Source organism: Poecilia mexicana, unplaced genomic scaffold, assembly GCF_051168715.1.
Source record: "Poecilia mexicana isolate PSO_F unplaced genomic scaffold, ASM5116871v1 scaffold_13, whole genome shotgun sequence".
In the NCBI taxonomy this organism is placed as follows: domain Eukaryota; kingdom Metazoa; phylum Chordata; class Actinopteri; order Cyprinodontiformes; family Poeciliidae; genus Poecilia; species Poecilia mexicana.
In genome coordinates, this window is record NW_028263382.1 from 22,280,476 (window position 1) to 22,300,394 (window position 19,919).

Here is a 19,919-nt window from a genome sequence, read left to right on the forward strand (position 1 = left end):
GACCAGCAGTGAAAGCATAAAGTAAACAGGGACTACATAGTGACTGCCGTTTCTATAACCAAAGTGAGGATGTGTTTATCAATCCAGCCTGGAAAGCGACCCTGGAATGCTCAGATTCTCTCAAGGTGTTTGCAGAAGGACTATAATGTGTTTACTCTTGCTGAGACCACAGGCAGATCTCCCCAGCTGCATCTGGGATGATGATTTTATTTATTTATTTTTTGAGTTGCTCAGAGAGTCTTTCCACAAGTTCAGAGGAAATAAGTAACGCTATGAAAAATGCTGTTCTTATGCAAGGTTAGTGTGTACAAGTCAGCTGCGTCCTCAAGTTTTCATCACAGTAGACATAACCTCATGACTAAACACTTTGGGAAATTTTGAGTTATTCGTATTTGCATTTCTGAACAATAGATAAGCTAGCAAGGCTGGTGTGAATATTTTATAAACTGATGTTCGAATGGGATTTTTATGGCAACCGTCTCCCAGGTTTATGGAGAATGGCCCATAAAAGAGGAAACATCCTGGCTGTCATTGAACAACTAATTTCCAGAAAGGAATGTGACATAATTCCTGATGTAAATAGACAACATGTTGATCCTGGAAGCAGATGGGGAGCCGCAGCAGAAGACCAAGCTGGGTCCACTACTGTCAGTTAAACTGAGGCTAAAATTCATGCAGCCTCACCAGAACTAGACAATTAGACAATATACTAAAACTACGTCAACTGGTAAAATAAGTACTGAGTTGTACCACTCAGATGATTTGAAAGAAGCAACATGAAAGTACGGATCCATCCTGGTGCTACTGGTCGTATAGTCTGGGGATTTTCTTGATGCACTTTTGGTCCTTTCGTTTCATTTGAGTAATATTTTACTCTAGATGAGGACTGTTTCTTTATGACTCAAATAATCTCAAACTAGTTTGTGATCCAGTATTAAGATCACAAACAACTGGCGCTCCTTTTGTATGTGGTAAAACGGGAGATCGGCATCATGAATGTGCAGGAACTGTGTCAATGCAAACCAAAATCTCGGGAAAATATTTCTGACACCTTCATGAATCCATCTCAGAAAGAAACATAAGCAGCTCTGAATGGCAGATTTTCCTAATAAAGTTCCTAGACAGTGTAAATTGATAGGACTTTACTCCTTACAGAGATGTAATCTGCACTTGAACTGAGCTAAATTTTCTTTAATGCACATTAGCATGACGTTGTTGCGCTTTAAAGTTCTTACATTTCCACAAATAAATGTATCCCAGTTATTTAGATGAGACACAGAGTTAACCGTATTTTATTGAGGAAAATGATCCAATAGATTTTTTTTCTAAATAAATATTGAATTTCTCATATTTGGCTGAAAGGATGGTAGCTGCCTGAGAAACATTTGTGTCCTCTGTCCTGCAGCACTGTAGTTAAAATCATTGTTATTACATTCTGGTTATTGTATCCTAGCTATCAGTCTATGTTAATCTATCCTCAGGTTGTGTTTTTTCCATTAATACGTCCTATTTGTGCATAAAAATAAACTTTAAGTGCTGGGTTTACTTCATAGGACGAATCCGAAGGCCGATAATCCAACCATGTATGTCTTTTTTTTTAAACTGCCTATGTAGTTTGTGTCAAGGCTGGTACTTGTCATCCAGTACAGAGAGCTGACCACAGTTTGTCTGCTCAGATACTTGGTGATGAGTGTCACACACTTTGCTTCCTGCAGACTGATCCATCAGTTGAGACAGGTGTCCTGACTCACCTGCAGTCGTACGGTGAGTGCAGGATGACTGGCGACCTTTCTTCCTGCTTCTGGTGCGCTAGTCTTACAGACTGCAGGTGCTTGGAAGTTTATCTCATTTTTCTCACAGCAAGAAACATGCAAATCCCTTCGGAGGCTTAGATATTTATGTTGTGTAATAAGGTTTAGACTAAGAGTCAAAACCTTTTTTTTGAGTACAGTTAAAATCGGATTATAAGGTAAACTCGTAAATATCAACTTATTTTTGTATCACTGTCTGGCATCAAATTAGACTAAATGTTTCATATTCTACTTCAGTTAGGATCATAAACATATTTCTATTTGTTAAATGTCAGCGTAAGACAGAATGTTTCTGAGTATATTTTCGTTGCTGCCTGTAGATTCAGAAGTTTTCATTCACCAGCTGAACCCAAGACCTTTTTGCTTCGAGGCAAAAGTATGAACAAATGAATTACTGAGCAGCTCTCGGGAATCCCTGTGCAAAGCAAACACAGAGTCAGACAGGAACTCCAATCAATCGAACCTTAGAGGAAAAGTGTATTTCAGGTTACTCAGTCGTTGGTAGCTTGTCGTCTCTGAGCCGTGTGTGGCTTCATCTGTGTATAATCTCCTCTGCAGACAAAATACCTTTCAGCTCAGTGCTTACGCTAGATTCCTTTAATATGTAATTGCCTCGACGCTCCGCCTGCTTGTAAAACAATTCACTAATTGTGCAGACCATTCTGACTTGTAGTAGCAGTTTAAAAGAATGAAAGTTAGGTTAAATGGTGTAATCTACTGACAGTGTCTACTGTATTTCTCTAGGCGCATTTGTTTGTCTATGATTTTTTTTTATTACTACTTTTGTTGGAATAAATTTCTTTGACTGCAAAAGTCACCAGAATAATAATGAAAGTACAAGGGAAAACTCATTCAACCTGTGCGCTGGGTTCTTCAGGTAAAAGAATGAAGAATCCTTAGACTGCATCAAAAACAAGGTCACACACACATACACACACACACACACACACGCACACGCGCACACACACACACACACACACACACACACACAACATGTCTACTTTCACAAGGACTTACTCTTACATTCATTTTTCATTCATTTCTATAGCCCAAACCTTAACCTACGGTCAGTTCATACTTTAGTCCTGAACCTAAACAGAGCACATCTTCTTATGGGACACTGGGTTTGGGTCCCATAAGGAACGGTCGGTCCCCACCATGCAGTATGTATAAGGAAATTGATCCTCACAAATGTATCAAATACAAGATCACACACACACACAGAGTGAGCCCAACCACTTTCATCAAATTAAAGTAAGTCTGGTGCCTCTGGGCTTTCGTGGTTTTTTTCTTCCTGGACTCTCCTCCTCATTGTCTTTCAGGGTTCTCCTTGCTCTGCTCAGTTGCCAATATGATGCTGCCATAAATTTTGTTTCTATCACCAGGCACTCTTAAGAAATAAATTGTTGCTTGTCTTCATTCCGGGTGTAATTCATCAGCGAATGCATCCCAAAGCCACCGAGTGTGAAATATCCCAAACAAGAGAACAGCTGTAACATATTTTCGCTCTGAGTACGCACTAACCTGCCTCTGTAGTCTGACAAAGAAAATAGGAAGAAATCCTGCAGCTTTACTGTCTGTGATGCAAAACAGCTCAGAGAGAGACAGATATCTCACCTCTTTACTTGCACTTTATATTAATAACTTATTTAATGGAACAGTTTGGATCAGAGAATGTCATTTTTATTGGACTATTTTGAATGTGCGGGTGAAGACCGACAAGTACAGCGCTCCTTTTTATCACTATTTCTGCATATTCCTCACACACGGTCGTTTTCTATAATTCAGGAGAAATATCTAATATTCATACCTAAATGAAAGCTGTTCTATAATGTAGGGTGAAAGAAGGGTAAGATGGGAGCGAGGGACAGGGATGAAGGACCCGAGGTTTGTGGTGAACATAAGAATAATGGTGTGGGTGTTGTAGATGGCTGACTGTTTATATCTGTGTGTGGTTCAGTGACTATAAAATATAGCGCTTTGCAAAAGTGTTTGGTTTTTCTTGAACTTCTATGCATTTTTTTTTTGTTTCCTCACTAGAACCACAGTCGTCGGTGAATTTAATTTTGATTTTATGTGATTGACTGACAAAGAAGTGCTTAAGTGTGAAGAAGAAATAAAGTGATACGTGTTTGTAAAATTCTTTTCCATGCAAAAAAAAAAGAAAAAAAAAGAAAAGAAAATTATGATGTGCATTTGTGATGGGTTGAAATTTGGTTATTTGAAGCAGTGGTCAGATTCAACCAGCAGGGGGATAATAATTATCGCTGGAGCAGAAGCACTGTGTCCGGCTCTTTTATTAAAATTCTCCCCTTCTTCAGGTCTCAGTATATATTTAAACACACCTGTAGACTGTAAATTTGTTTCTTAACTTTCAGAAAGATTGTGAGTTTTTCTTGAACGCTCTGAATGTTAAATTTCGTTGTTAGCTCCATTGTTAGCGCCGTTGCTAACATACTGCTGTTTCAACGTTGATATATCGTTGTGTATGTTTGTAAGCTAACTGAGATAATAATAATCGCTGGAGAAGAAGCACCGTGTCCGGCTCTTTTATTAAAATTCTCCCCTTCTTCCGGTCTGAGTATATATTTAAACACACCTGTAGATTGTACATTTGTTTCTTAACTTTCATAAAGATTGTGAGTATTTTTTTGGACGCTCCGAATGTTAAATTTCGTTGTTAGCTCTGTTAGCTCCATTGTTAGCGCCGTTGCTAACATACTGCTGTTTCAACGTTGATATATCGTTGTGTATGTTTGTAAGCTAACTGAGATAATAATCGCTGGAGAAGAAGCACCGTGTCCGGCTCTTTTATTAAAATTCTCCCGTTCTTCAGGGCATTTACACATTAATATTCAAAGTACACAGTAGTAGTCAAATTGACGTTTGTGGCAGTAAAATGATAAAATGTGAGAAGTTTAAATGACTACGGGTTAAAATGTTAGTGAAAGACTCAGACATATGATGGACTTCTGACAGAAGTGAGGTGAAAAACATCTGAGTGAAATCTGCATCTGTAGTCTTTGCTTATCCATGGAAACATCCCAGTAAAGGGGGGAAAAAAACCCTATTTTGTTGCCATTGTTATTGTTCGGTGGAAATTGTGCAACATTAAACTGTCATAGAGAGGAACGCTATCTCTCATGATGGAAATCAGCCTCTGATGGGGGGGGGGACAGCCTGCCAGATTGACAGTAACCCTCCCGTGTTGGTGATGTAGGCCATTGCTGTCTTGCTACATCGTGTCTCAGTTGAGGGTCATATTCTCACCACTCTTTTCTACACGCCTCAGTGACTTCATCGGCTCTCCTCCACCTCCTCATCATCTGTCCATGTGTCGCCTTTTCTCTCTGTGTCTGAATTTTTATTTTTTTATTTTATCTTTGAGCCTTTTCTCTGTTTAACTCTAGTCTTCTCTTCTCCAAAAACTTCTTTCATTGCTTTTCTTCAACTCAGGTCAGGAATAACTCCCAACTCATTGGATCCATCATCCATTCAGATTTTTTTTTTCTTCTCGTCTCAAATGTTGTCCATGCTAATTAAACGCAAAAAAATCCCTCCACCCTACAATTAGCTCATGCTTTTGGCAAAGCTTTTTTTCACCCACCCATTTTTCATTACAAATATAACTCAGTTCTGACTGACAAGAAGCTGAATTGGACTAAATTGCACAGTTCATATGAAATCCACTTAATTTCAATGAATTAAAACAATTTATATGTGCTGTTGAGGCTGTGCAAAAATAAATAGCTGTATTTCCAGAGGCAATTGCACCTAAGTGAAGTATTTGTAAGGTTTGTGATATTTGTAAGCTAAAAGCGTTTTTGACAGTGCTGATGTGTTAGTCAAAAATGCATTTCTGTCTTCATGATTTATAATTGTGATTTGAACCTGCACAGATCATGTCAGCATGAAATATGCAGCGACATTCTTTTAGATTACAGCAGATCAAGATAAAGGAAGAGAACATCAGCTTTCCTTGAAGTTTAGAAAGTAAGGTTGACGAACAATCTTTGTTCCCAGACCCGCTATGATTGCATGGACCTGTCCAGGATGGAGACAGCAGAACCCATCTTCTGCTGCTGTCCCATCCATCTTTCTGGATGAAGTTTGTTCCCATAGTTTTTTTTTTTCTCAAATAAATTTGCTGCATTAGTTAGCAGGACACCACATCAGTGTTAGAAAATAGTGGAGAGTGGCCCAAAATCCAAGCACAACAAATTAAAAATGAGAATAATGCTTATTAATCATAGATATCGGAGACTAAACAAAACAGATGGACTGGCTGTAAGTGGACTGTGGTGGACCACTATGATTATGCAAAGGTACACTGCATACCAGAGGATCTATGTATACGTTTCCAAAGTGAAAATAAAGTACAGCAGCCTGTAATGAAGAGAGCGGCCATGTTAAAAAATAATACTACCGACATCACAGGGAGAGCTTTGATGCTCTTGTTTATTTCATGCACTCTGGGTCCAAAAACATGTTAAAAGGGGTAAATCATACACCAGCTGCCACAACCTCCGAGTTTATGATGAAAATCACAATTTTCAAAATGACGCTTATCATTTTGGTCTTTTTTTTTTGTGCTTTTTTTTTAACTACACAGCTCTACCTTTGTATTAATCACATGCAGTATGTATCAATCAGTCAATCAATCAATCACTTTATTTTGGTAAATTGTCCACATTAAACACAGGAAAGAACAAAAAAATAACAATAAAGAAACCCATAATTTACCAAAAAATAAAAACTCTTCATGTTTTTATTTCTTTTGTTGCCCAGGTAACCTCAGGTTACTGATTAGAAAAGCCAACAGCATCTTGAGCATGAGAGGGAAGAAATACTTAAAGACGTCACTCTGAAGTAAGTTATGGATGGAAATAACAGCGGGATACCAGCATGAAGTGCAGGAAAGGCTGAGTGCATCGTTGAGATTATTCGGTAATAAAGACCAGGGGAGCCTCAACGACTACGTACGAACGTGAGCAAGTTTAGGAAGAGTAAGATCCCAACCTGAGAGCAAGATATTCTGCAGGACAAATGAGTGGTATTTAAAGTATATTTGCTGGACTTAAAGGAAAAGATGAGAAGCTGCCAACAGACATAGTAGAAGCCCTTCTGAATGACGAGTTTAGATAAACAACGTAACCCAACTCTTGCTGACCTTTTTTTCTGATTGATCTCCCTTTCCCTACTGTCTTGTTCTTTGTTTGCTCCACTTTTAAACCTCAATCTTCATGCTGATCACTCCTGTTTGCCTCCATGTGTGTTTTGTATTCAGTCTTGCTCTGCTCCCTCTAGACTAAAGAGTCTACTTTGGTTTGTTGAATTTCTGTGCTGTGGGAAAAAAAAAAAAGCTCAGTGATGGGTGTCAGATGGACAAATGTCTAGCTTGTTGGTAGACTGTGGGATGTGGCTGTCTGGCTGTATGTGGGAGACTGCTGCGTCATGATAACAGCACAGGAAGGGTTGCCACAGCAACCTGAAAGACAGGAAACAGCCTTGAGAAATGTAGAAAAACGCATGGGTACAATGCTAAGGCTTGGGAGTGTTGGCATTTTAAAAAGTGAGAGCTGTTTCAAATACACCCCGTTCTTTTCAAAACCTGGGTTTATTCTCTTTTCATCTAAAGCCCACTTGGATACATTAAAGGCCAAAAGTCCAAAAGTATTAATACCCTGGGGAGAATTAGGTTAAATAATAACAGTATTTTCAGAAAATATCGTTTCATATCTTTATCGAAAAACCCCCAACAGAAATCATGTGGACACAAATGTAGACGTCAATCTTCAAGCAAAAGAAGTTACACAGACATTTGTTCCAAACTAATCTATTTTAAGACTTTGTAAAATGATGGCCTTTATTTACAGTAATCAGACAGGATATGAGCGGAGATATGAGGGAAAAGACAGACAGCAAATGTCCCAAGCTAGAAGCTGAACCCTACTGACATCAAGTCAGCCTCCGTTGTGGTGTCGCCTGCTCTACTGCTACACCGCCTGCCAACCCAAAGTAATGTTTTAATTTGACCGAAACGTTTCCTCTGACTGAAAGTAACATTCATGTTTTTGAGTGACCCAGTCAGAGTCCTGACTTGAATTTGATAGGGAATCCGTAGAGTGGGTTGAAGATAAGGGATAAACTATAGCTACTATGGCAGAACACTTGTCCATTTTTTTTTTATTTTATACATGATACAATATGCTGTCAACACCTAAGTTAAAAGTACTGTGAGAAACATTCAAGATCCCAGAAAGAAAATCTGTTGATCATTGCCTCTTAAAAGTTTACAAGAAACTATCTTTTTGGAAAGGATTAGGAAATTAGAGATGGTTTTATTTATTTTGTAGTAGACTACTTTTTATTTTTTGATCCTCCTCTGTTTTCAAGGAGGACCTTATAGTCTACCATTTATCTTTGGTTTCTTTTTTTCTTTTTTTTTTTTAGAGGAGGCCTTCTTAACTGGAGCATTACAAATGTAATTCTGAGTTAATGTCACAGCTGCTCTCCCAAGGTACACTTTTATAATGGTTTGTTGTTTTTATCTGTTGCTTGCAGGTATTTTCCAAGGCTCTCGACAGGCTTCAACTCAGTGTGCCGTTTCAAATTGGTTGCCAGTTTGGAAGATGTTCTAACCCAGTGAACACAATTTGCATAAACTGGAGTAAATATGAACTTTCATTTATCCCTAAAATTGCACAAGGATTGTGGATCAACTTGAAGATCTGCTAACTTTTGCAACAGTATACATTGTCTCATGTCCTTCAGTTGGACAGTCTTTTTAAATTAGCTGCTTATAAACCACTGTGCTGTCCATATAAGGGGTTCTGATAGCTATTTGTAATGAAAAGGGATTTTGTCCAAAAAATGGCAACAAATTAGCAAATCTAAAAAAAGATGGCAAAATGCAGATGTTTTTGGCTGATAATCCAAGAGCACACATTTTCAATCTGAAAGCAGGATTTAATATCTTTATTTCTCAAAACATTTAATACATTTGCTTACATTTTTATTTTGAAAGCAGAACTTTGTATTTTTCTTCTCAAAACTTGTAATGCCTGTACTCAAAACTTCTCCTCCTATCTGTTTTACAATACAAGTGTATTTTTTTTAGAGGAGGCGTTCTTATAATACAAATATATTATAAAACAGGCATTCAACACAAAAGTAAAAATCTGATTTATACTTTGTGGCAGTTCGTTACCAGAAAAAAAAAAGCTAATTTCGTAACACCAAATTAGTTATTGTTTATAAAACATAAGCCGTTTTGAAATACTGCTTATCTGCTTAGACACAAAAAATTTACAGTTGGTAAATTTTGTTAATTAAAAATCAGATGTTTACTTCGTGACACTTGGTTACCAGGAAACGTGCTCATCACTTAGTAACAGATTGACAACAAATATTGTTATTGTTCAAAAAACATACGATTTATTATTATTCTGCTCTTTTGAAATACTGCTCTCCTCAGTGTTCTGTTGCTATGGTGATAGCAACAGATTGCTATGGTGATAGCAACAGAACACTGTTGCTATCACATAAACTGTCATGTGTGAGTGAGACAGAGAGGGGGAGACAAAATTCTATCTCTGTTTTGAGATAGAATTTGCTGTTTTTCCTAACTACGTCGCCATGGTTACCCCGAAATGCCAACAGAAGTATAGCCCCGCATGCTGAGATCCAGTCGCATGTTTTGATATATTGTGGGGGCGGGGGTGGGCACACAGCGGTACGAGCTGAATTAATGGTGGAAGGAAGTGGTAGTTATTTTGAGGTGTAGAGTAATAGGTGCCTTAGCAAGGCATTTCAATTATCTCCTATGCATTGCTATGGCAGGCCCCAATTGGATACTATCAAGGATAAACAAATATGGTACAAATCTTAAAACTTATGGTTTTTATTCCTTTTTTGTGAGCTTCCAACACTGGTGTCACACTTCCATAACACACACCTGGCTTACATTAATTGCTAATTGATAACTAATAACACTGCTCTGAAACATCAATATGCAATAGATGGAACATCTAAACAGCCTTGTTATCTGAATCCAGATCTAATGAACCTGACTGAACTGGTATAGCAGCTCAAAGGATCCAATCAGTTACAGCTCTTGCAATAAACTCCCTCTCCCAGATTACAAAGAGTAAATCTCTTCATTATTCCACCCTTCCTAAACCAGAAGCTGGTAGATAACACATAAGAGCAAATTTTTGGATAACCGTGGTGATCTTTGTTCTCTGTCAGCTGTGTGTGAGAAGGTCTTTGACACCTAAGCAACAGACGAGTCTCTGTGTCATTGTGCCACATCTGTTGCTCCGTATCTTTTTACTTTCTCCCTCCGCTCATGTTTAAACTTGGAGCTTCTCCAATTTCGTCTGCAAAAACAGTTTTTAGAAATAAAACAAAGATTTGGACACAGTGCTGTCTCAAATATTTTATTTATCAAAACTAGCCAGCTGATATTTTAACAAAACAAAACAGAAAGAAACAATAAATTACTTAAGAGAAGCATGGAGGTTGGTCATTAATATATATATATTTTTCACAATGCAATAAAGGACATTGTTTTGCTAATCTGACATCAGAAACTTTCTCTGAGTTGACAACAGTGCAGTCATCTGATTGCACAGAAGAAAAAATAATATTAGAATAAATCTGTTTAAAAAGTAAAACTGTGTGGCACTGATTCCGTTACTTGTCGTAAGTGAACCAAGTGAACGTGTGAAGGTTTTAGTAAGGAACTGCGTGAGAAAACAAAAACTCTTATCTGTTAAAAGAAAAGCGTCACTTTGGAGCTAACAATGGAATGTGCTGTTAACACAAAGAAAGTGGCAGACACAGGATGCACACACACATCCACTCACATGTTTTTACAATGCATACATTTGCAGTTGATTGCATTCATTTACTCTAGGTTGTGTAAAATATTTCTTCTTAGTGTCATCAATAAAATGTTCAGATATCAATTACATTGCTACACTCACTAATTTTAACCCCAGTCTGTCTTTCTTTTTCCTTCTAGAGTTAAAAGCATGCGTGCATAAACAATTAGCTGCATACAGGGTAATGTTTGGTCCCTTTCATAAACGCTGAGTTTCCCCTTCATTTTCAAATGCAACACACGTGTACTCAGATAGTCACATTTGTCGCCCCTCTTATAAAAAATTAAGATTATTCTAGCACCACAATCTTAAATTGAAAAAAAAAAAAAAGTCAAGTTATACAACTTTTAATTTGAATACAAATAATTATTGTGCATATATTTACCATCTTTATATTTTCTTTGTAATATATATGGTAGCCAGAAATTATTATTTTTTTCTTTACACTTTTTGATAAGAGTTCCTCACTTCCTGATTCCCTCAAGTTTGAAATGTGAGGTGACACAGAGGCCAGTTTCTTCAAGCCGGTTGGCATCAAGCTGGACAAGGAACCATATATTTATCTTGTCACTACAGACATCGAACAGGATGGTAAAGGAGGTACAAATCTTCAGTCTTCCATCTTCAAAGCTTCCTGTTAGCAGCATGGGGCGTCACCCTGGGGTCACAAAGCCCCCATGGCAGCCATTAGGTGATTTCTGATGGGAGACGCAGCAGAATAACTCTCACCTGTCCAAACTTTATAAACTTAAATTCTAGTTGGGCTATAACTCGGACTGTGTGCTTTGATCAGATGGGACTAAGTTTAAGCTTTTTAGGAAAGAAAATAATAAAACAAAACCCCGAACAGAAACACGTTCAAACACTTACTGTATTTCACTAACTTCAGTGAATGAGTTACCCTTGCTGGATGTCTCTGGTCCTATCTACTATGAAATTTAAATGAGAGGAAAAGTAAACATAAGAAAAAAAAATATTAAAGAGAAATAGTGTTTTATCAAATATTTTCCACTTTTAATTTGACAACTGTGAACACTTAGGACATTTTTTTAAAGAAAATTTCTATTTGTATCAACCACCTGCGCTTGTTTTCTTATAATCAACAGAATAATTGTACTCATTTTAAGAGTTGGAGTTGTCTAAACTTCTTACCATCAGATTAAAAACAAAGGAACACAGAGAGGATTTTCACATGTCCCTATAAGGGGAGCCAATAAATTAATCCACACTTGTTTATCAGTGTTGCCTGGTATAAATTACCTAAAAACGTGACGACTGGCCAACTTGCAACATTAGAGTATTAAATATCCAGGAACAGCCGCGTCTTGCATCACACACATGCATGCAAACTCCGTGCATTGATTGGGTTACAGTCTGACTGCAGAACCATCTCCATGTCAACCTCTGTTGTTTTTCAGCTTTTGGAGGTGAGGTAGCATGTGAAATCTAATTTTCTCTGTTGAAATCCAGCCTGCACACGAGGAAGGTGGAATAGGGGAGGTTAGAAGAAAAGTGACAGATGAACAGTTCACCACATTTACAGACATTTTGCTCAGCTTTGCAAACAGTACACTGTTTTGCTGCTACTGACTGGTTTGATATCATGCACACACCTTGCACATGCTGACCGTTCACATTTCCGCAGCTGCTGCCAACTCTCACAGACTGTTCGTAACCCTCCACCTTTTAAAACAAAAGGGTCTCTTCCTGAGTTATTAGACTGACACACACCCACACACCCATTCAAGTATGGGTTCTGTTTTCATGGGAGGCTTGCTCTCATTTGTGCAGAAAGTGTCTCACTGCTAATCTACAAATAGACGTTCTGACAGTTCAGACACCTTTCCAAAAAAACTTCCTCTCCGTCGGTCTTCCTGTGTTTCCAGCTCTCTTTCCTCTGTAATGTGTTCGGGGTCCGAGGTTCACGCCTTTATCCGCTGCAGCAGGATTTCGCTTAGCAGCCGGAATGCCAGGAATGCTCAGGAAAGCAAATGGGCATGGCACTGCAGCATGACCTGATGCTTTCTTTGATGTCTTATAAGGTGAGTGATGAAGGGAATGTGTGTTCTGAGGTGAATGAGCTGACCGACACTCAAAGTCAAGGGGTGCATTTGAATTAAATTTGAGCAAAAATAAAGCCACACTTTGCACACATATATTGGTTTTGAGCCTAAGGTTGCCTGGAGGGAATGTTTTTGTACTTCATGTTTTTTGTACTTCATGTTTGTGTGAAGTTTGTAAAATTCAGACCTGAAGGGTTCTAGCTTGCCTAATTTCACAACTAGCAATGTGTTATTTTGGTGTAAACTTTCTGCAAACTCCTTCCCTCCTCCTTCCTCTCGTTCACTCATTTCAGCCTCCTGACATGAAGTGTCTCGAAAAAGTCATTAAACACAAAACCCTGCAAATGCATAAACATGCATGCACATGAAACAACCCAGAAAGCTTAAATAGTGCATTGGATAAATTTAGTTTTACTTAAGTCAGACTGGCATCAAGTAAAACCCTTTGAAACCCAAAATGACTTTCAACACAGTTAATTTCTTTCAATTTTTTTTTGTTTCCTTTTAAAGAAAAACATTATTCAGTTTAAACCAACATATTCACACCCCTTGATTTTCTTTTACGCATTTTGTCTTTCCACAACAATGACCAGTTTGGGAAGAAAGGGAAATGAAAGAACAGGAAGGAGATAAGATATGTGGCATAGATAAATATGTCCCTTTTTAATTGTGAGGTACAATACTCCAAGCAACGTTCCACGGAGAACTGTTTAACTCATCATTTCGAAAATGATGTCAGACAACCATAAACCTACCAAGACATGACTGTCCAGCAAAGCTGAAAGGCTGGGCATGGAGAGCAATGACCACCCTAAAAACCCATGGAGATACATGGTGGTGGCAACATCATACTGTGGGGGTGCTGTGCAGGTTTCATCAGACTCAGTAGGAATCTTCAGGCTATTAAGTATAAAATAGAAATGTGTGTCCTTTTCCTTTTACTGTGCAATTATAATTTGTCTTGATTTATCACATAAAATCTCCCAAAACAAAACCCAAATTGAAATGCATGGTTCTAATATGACAAAAATGTGACAAAGGTTGAAGGGTTTTAATGCTCCTGTAAGACACAGTACATCGAGTTAAGATTTGGTACGGACAGAGAAGGCGTAAAGAAACACGAGAAATTGTTTTCGTCGGAAACTTTTGTCCACTTCTAAAGGAAGAAAGCAATCTATGCTCAGAGAAAGTCATTTACTTTCTGAAGCAAATGTCATTTTGTACAATGCAAGCTGCAGTGCATCAGTCAGATTGTTGCCCTCTTTTCTGCTGCATGTTTGTCAGCGGTGCTGTTTGGGATATAGAGTCCATTGCGAAACAGGGAAAAGAAGAATTCATCCATCAGTTCTAGACGCACGAGCCGGAATCAGTGTCTCAGCGAGGAGGCTGCAGCGGACACGCACATTCGCACATTTCATGATGCGAGAGGAAAATTTCATCAATAACCCAGCGCACCCGCTGCCTCTGCTGGTGCTTGTACGGCGTGGTCTCTGGGGCATACTTCAGCACCTACAGGAGACAAAAGGAAGAGATAGAAATGGATGAAAACTTAACAAGTGAGCCAAACAGAAAGCACTATTGCTATTAATTAGAAAGAATGCCTGTGCATTTTTGGCAGCAAAAGACCCAAATGAAGGAGCAAGTTGCTAAAAAAAGTTGGATTTTGAAACATCGTGCAGGAGACCGGATGTATTTTCTATTTACCATATAATGTAAAGTTAGAAGGCTGATCTATAAGTGGAGCGTCTGGCTGGCTGCATTCACCGGAGTCCTTACAGACTTGGTGCTGGGTGGGCCTGTCTATCACTGTTGTGGTCAGAGGGACGGAGCGGTTGGTCCCGTACCCTCTCTGTGCATCGCACTCCTCTCTCAGACAGACAGCTACCCACGATGGTTTTCTCTCTTACTCATTCGAAATGACATTATGACGCCGTTACAGTTGTGCTCTGAGACACCAGATTTATCTGCAGTGTGGGCAAGGATCCATCAAACACCACTGTAGGGGAGGAAATAACTTTACTCCAGAGGACGGGAGCAATGCTGACAACCTTTAACTTGGACACCTGCAAGAGGCTTCAAAAGGGATTTGGTGAATTAAAAAAAAACAAAACAAAAAAACTATCACATATAAGAAAATGTCTTTGAGTGGTCTGGTGATATTTTCAGTAATTGTGTATTACAGCAGCTATTCTACTTTAAAAAGATTTAAACAGATAAGGATGGACAAATGCGAGGTACAACAACCACCCCGACGGCTGAAAACAGCAAGCTATGCTGGAAATTCTGAATTTTATCACTCGTTTCTTCTTATTTCCAGGTTGTGTTTTTGTTATTGTTTTTTTGTTGGAAAACAGGACAGAGTCCCAAGGGATCCCAATACAGGTTCAATAAAAAAAATGAATATTTCCAACAAATACATGGCACAGAAAGGAGACTCAGAATCTACGAAGAAATATAAATGTGCTTAGAGACTACTCTACAAAACAAAACAACTGGCCAGATGCCGCTCCATCATAAGGTCCACTCGGACACATGGCAGACAGACAGCCCTGCACACACGTTAAGGCGGGTTACAATGGAAGGTTTTTGGATAGGAGGTAGGAGACTGGAATAAACCCACATATGAACAGGGAGAACATGCAACTCATCACAAAAGGTCCCTGTCCAGAGGTTTGAATCCAGTGCTGTCTGGCTGCGAGGCAACAGCAGCAACGACTCAAAAACTATTTTAAGATGAAGCACACATTCCTCCATAAGTGATGCAGTGGCTTTATTTAACACAGCTGGATGAAGGAAATAGTGTGTGTGACTTCCCAGCACAGAAGCTGCAGTGTCAGTAATACTTGTGTGTCGCAGTTACTGTTTCCTTTAGTAGTAGTAGCTGCTGCTAAAGGAAGCAGTAACAGATCCACGAAGAGATCAAGAAATCCAGAAGAAGCTGCCCATCAAACACACAAAAAAATTCATAGCAGAAAAATATTCATGAGGACACGAAATCTGACTGTTCATCCGGGCAAATGCTCCTCTTTCATGCTTGCACATTTTTTGACTGTATTCCACACATTTACATGCTAACACACTCACAGGACAGAGAACAATTACAATCCCAAATCCCACTTTTGTCTAAATTCCTATTGTGTGGTTTTTAACTCTGAGAAGAGCCTAAGGCAGAAAAAGAGCCCTGTGGACCACGTTTCAATAATGAAGCTATAGGAGAACAAAGGCACAAAGAAATGGAGGGAAGCGAGAGAAAAGAAATGAATGACAGGCTTAAAAAGCAAGAATGGTGCATTGGAAAGGGACAAATTGAAAATGGGAATTGGGAAGAATGAAAGGAGAGGGAGACGGGGATGGAAGATAGAACGCTCAGAAGATGGAGTGACTGGAAGGAAATGAGAAGCGGAGAGAAAGAGCCAGACTGGTGCTCTGTTGCTTTGGCTGTTGATGCAGCGCCGGCCTCGACACGCTCAGCTTCTTCTTCCTTCTCCTCCCACATTGAGCGTCTCAATATATTTCTTCGTTTGCGCAGCCTCTTACTCTCTCGCCGTCTTTTTAAGATGCTCTGAGAAAGTCACTCAAGTGTGAATGAAAGTTAAACAGAAGTGCATGTTTGAAAACCCTGATGAATGTTCACCAGTGGATCTTGTTTGGGTGTTTGATGTGCACTGACACATTTACAGGTATTGAGTTTGGGTATTTGCTTGTCTTTTTTTTTTTTACTAAAAAGGCAAAATTTAAAACTTTTACTCATATTGTGAGTACATATACATGCACATCCTTACATATAAAAAATGAGCTCAACAAATTTAAATATTGTAGAAAAATGAATTTATTCTAGAGATCAACCAAAAAGTGAATCGTATAGCAATTTTCCATACACAGTGGTGTATTTTCAGATATGGTTTTTAACAAAATTATGTCTCACTTGTGTCAAAACAATTAAGTGATCCAATTAAGCATCAAGCCAATTAATACATTTTTAAATTAATATTATTTTTAGTTAATTAATATCACAGCTGCAGTTTGCAACTCTTACAAAAAAATGTGGTTTTTACATATTCGTTAAATCGTCAGTATGCCTTGACAGTATATGAGGCAGATCATTTGTGAAAAAAATAAAATCATGCTCCTCTGCCTTCTCGCAGTGCTAACTAGAAACAACCAATGACATTATGCATGTATGTGTAATGAATGTTTAAAATATGAGTGTTTTGAATCAGATTGAGGAAATACATTAACTTTTCAATGGTCATCTGATTTATGGAGATATGTTTTTCAAACAGCGGCGTTTTGAAAGTCCAAACAAAAACATATTATAGCTAAATCAATTTAAGCACAAAAAAGGAGTTAAAAAGATGTAGTTTCAAATGACTAACATTTTCCAATCTACTTTATATTAAGTAGGACGGCAGGAATCCATCTTCAGTGGATTGTAGGAAATTTGAAACAGGAACCATGTCGATGGCAATATATGTTGCTGGGAGACTCGCACATTCATTGTTAATGGAGATGTCAAAGTTAGCCAAGCCACACGGACTGCTGTAACTTAATATATATCACAACAGATGTTCACTTCTGACTGTGCTGTGATAACAGGCCTGTTAGTCCCTGTGCTCATTAGCAAGCATGATGGCTTCTCGATTTCAAAAGGAATTTTAAATTTCCGCTGCCGACCTGTCCGATGTGCACGCTGTGTGCCTGTGACAGCTGGGATGTGCTCCATATGAGCTGTGCTCGCTAACAATAATTTTCAGTGGCGTTCCTGGGGCCCTGCGGCCATTTCCACTTCAGAGTCATGTTTGTTTTTAAAGCCGCGTGGCCTGAAGACCCATAGAGCTGCAACTACTCCGCAGTGCTTTTCAGTCGTGGTCCATGAATTTAGGAATTTATCTGAATTACGCGGCTATTCTGGTAATATTATATTTTGAAGATAATTAACTCCTTAAAGTCTGCCATCTTTCATCTAAAAATAAAAGTTTCTGCTGGTTAAAATATATTCAGTGGGTGTTTGATGGAGCAGTGAATCCTTTACCTCAGAACAGATCATCCTCTATGGGATTCTCTTTGACCTTGTCCCAACTTTTTTCAAACACACTGCTGGCATCAAGTTCAAAATACATTTATTCTGCAGTCTTTTTGTTGAGCAGGATAAAACCATCAGTCATCGTTTCACTCGGGTTTCGGGGAAATTCCTTCGTATTCAGGCATTTGGCATTTTTTGAGATTGTGGAATTAACAATTTCTACTGGGAGTTTATAAGCACTGATCACATGCATAAATGTTATATTTGAGCCAGTCTTTCTTCATGATGGAGTCAATACACACACAAAAAAACCTGTTTTAAAAAGAAGATTGAGGTGCACATCTGCGGTTTTATTAGTGGTTTATCTAATCTATGCGATTCAATTCTATATACAGGCTCAAATATATGCAAACACGCTCGCTAGAATTTGGTTAAATTTTGGTGTATTATCAAACAAGAACTGTGGAAGAAGGTGGTTGGTTGCTACCAAAAGCACCTGGTCTAGGTGTGTATGTACTGTACTGCATTTGAACTTGTACGTATCATGCTGACTTTTGATTGGATAATCCACTATGTTATAAAGCTTGTGTTTCGATTTGTTGTTGTAAAATTAGCTATAGATGTTAGCTGTACAATCACTCCACTCTGGAAAAGAGCAGTTCGGGAAAAAAAAAAAAAAAATCAATTGAAAGCCCCAAATGTATTTAACATTTATGTCCTTTGAGTTGTGTATCAACTAACGCCGTTACATGACAAAAGGACCTGCCTCGTGTAGTTTTGTTGTGGTTTTCGAGGGCTGACAGGTGCAGCCGGTGTTCCAGTTGTTGGTCCCACAGCCACAGTTGCCTCCGCAGCGTTTCACCAGCAGACATCGAGGGAAGAAGACAGCGTTGGTGGTCTTCAGCTCCTCCCGAAGGTTCACGGAGTAGTTCCGAGGTGTGCAGCTATACCGCTTGACGTCGTCATGGAGACGATTCAGATCAACTGGGTATTTAAAAGAGAAAACAGAGAAAAAAATAGTTTCTGATTATTTTCTGCAAGACAACTTGTGACTCTCATATATATATATATATATATATATATATATATATATATATATATATATATATATATATATATATATATATATATATATATTGCTGACAGATGGAGTATCTTGTCGTCAAATAAGCAATTCCCCCTGTGGGATCAGTAAAGTATATCCTATTCTTTTCTGTTACATTTTTACTACAAGTATCAACTCACAAAACTCCTGCAGTCAAAGACAGATTTTACCCTCCTTTTGTCTGTTCTCTGTGAAACCCAGAAAATAATTTAAGCAGCATCTTCTAAATACTGTGCAATCATCTCAAAGATTAATGTCTGTCATATCTTAAATAGGTCACAGTGCCATATTATTCACTTTGCTTCCAGTGCAGACTGACTTATGTTTTGCTTATGGTACTGTTTGAGAGGCAGAGCATTTTGCTACTCTTTAATTTTTCCATCTCTTCATGGAGTCTGGCTCTGTTGGTTCTTCTTGTCTAAAGAGAGTTTCATTCCTCCCCGCTGTTACTAAATCCTTGCTCAAAAGCAATTTTGTTTGGTGTGTTGGAGGTCAGTGAGCCTGATATGAATTATTTTATGACGTGTTTTTATAAAATAAATAAAATGTATTTAGTGTGTTAACTTTACATTCCTCTGGATCTTGTTGGAGGAAAAATATTCCAACTTCATAAGATGTGCTTTTATCTTAACAGAGCTCTGTGGTTCCTCCTATCAGTCTGAAATTTCTCATATTGAGGTCATCAAACCAAAGTTCAGAGCTACCATAACTGATTAATACCTGCTGGCCTCAGGTTTGGAACCAGCTTCTGAAACCAGTAACCTCCTCCCAGTGTCAGAATCTCACTGAGGGAGAAACTGCATCAGGTTTTCTATCACTTTAATATGTCTGCTATGACTGATGGATATTTGCACATGAAATAAGTCAATAGAGTTTCATTTACAATTTTTATATCTTCGTGTTATGAGGTAGATCTCAGCCGGCTGGTGACAGAAAAAGTAGATCTTGGTCTCAAAAAGTTTGGGCACCCCTGGTGTAAAGAGAACATTTATGAGAACATTTATCTAGACTATTTTCAGTTGACATAAG

At 38.4% G+C, this 19,919-nt stretch overlaps 1 protein-coding gene across 1 annotated transcript in view; it reads right to left on the minus strand.

Moving 5' to 3' along the window:
* Positions 1 to 10,236: 10,236 nt before the first annotated feature.
* The window catches only part of pdgfd (platelet derived growth factor d), a 65,460-nt gene continuing 55,777 nt past the window's right edge, over positions 10,237 to 19,919 (minus strand). The window contains exons 6-7 of the mRNA XM_014998806.2: positions 18,552 to 18,769; positions 10,237 to 14,271 (exon numbers count right to left, since the gene is read on the minus strand). Coding sequence (XP_014854292.2) covers positions 14,137 to 14,271; positions 18,552 to 18,769 — 353 coding nt within the window. The 3' untranslated portion in view covers positions 10,237 to 14,136. The remainder of the gene's footprint in view (positions 14,272 to 18,551; positions 18,770 to 19,919) is intronic.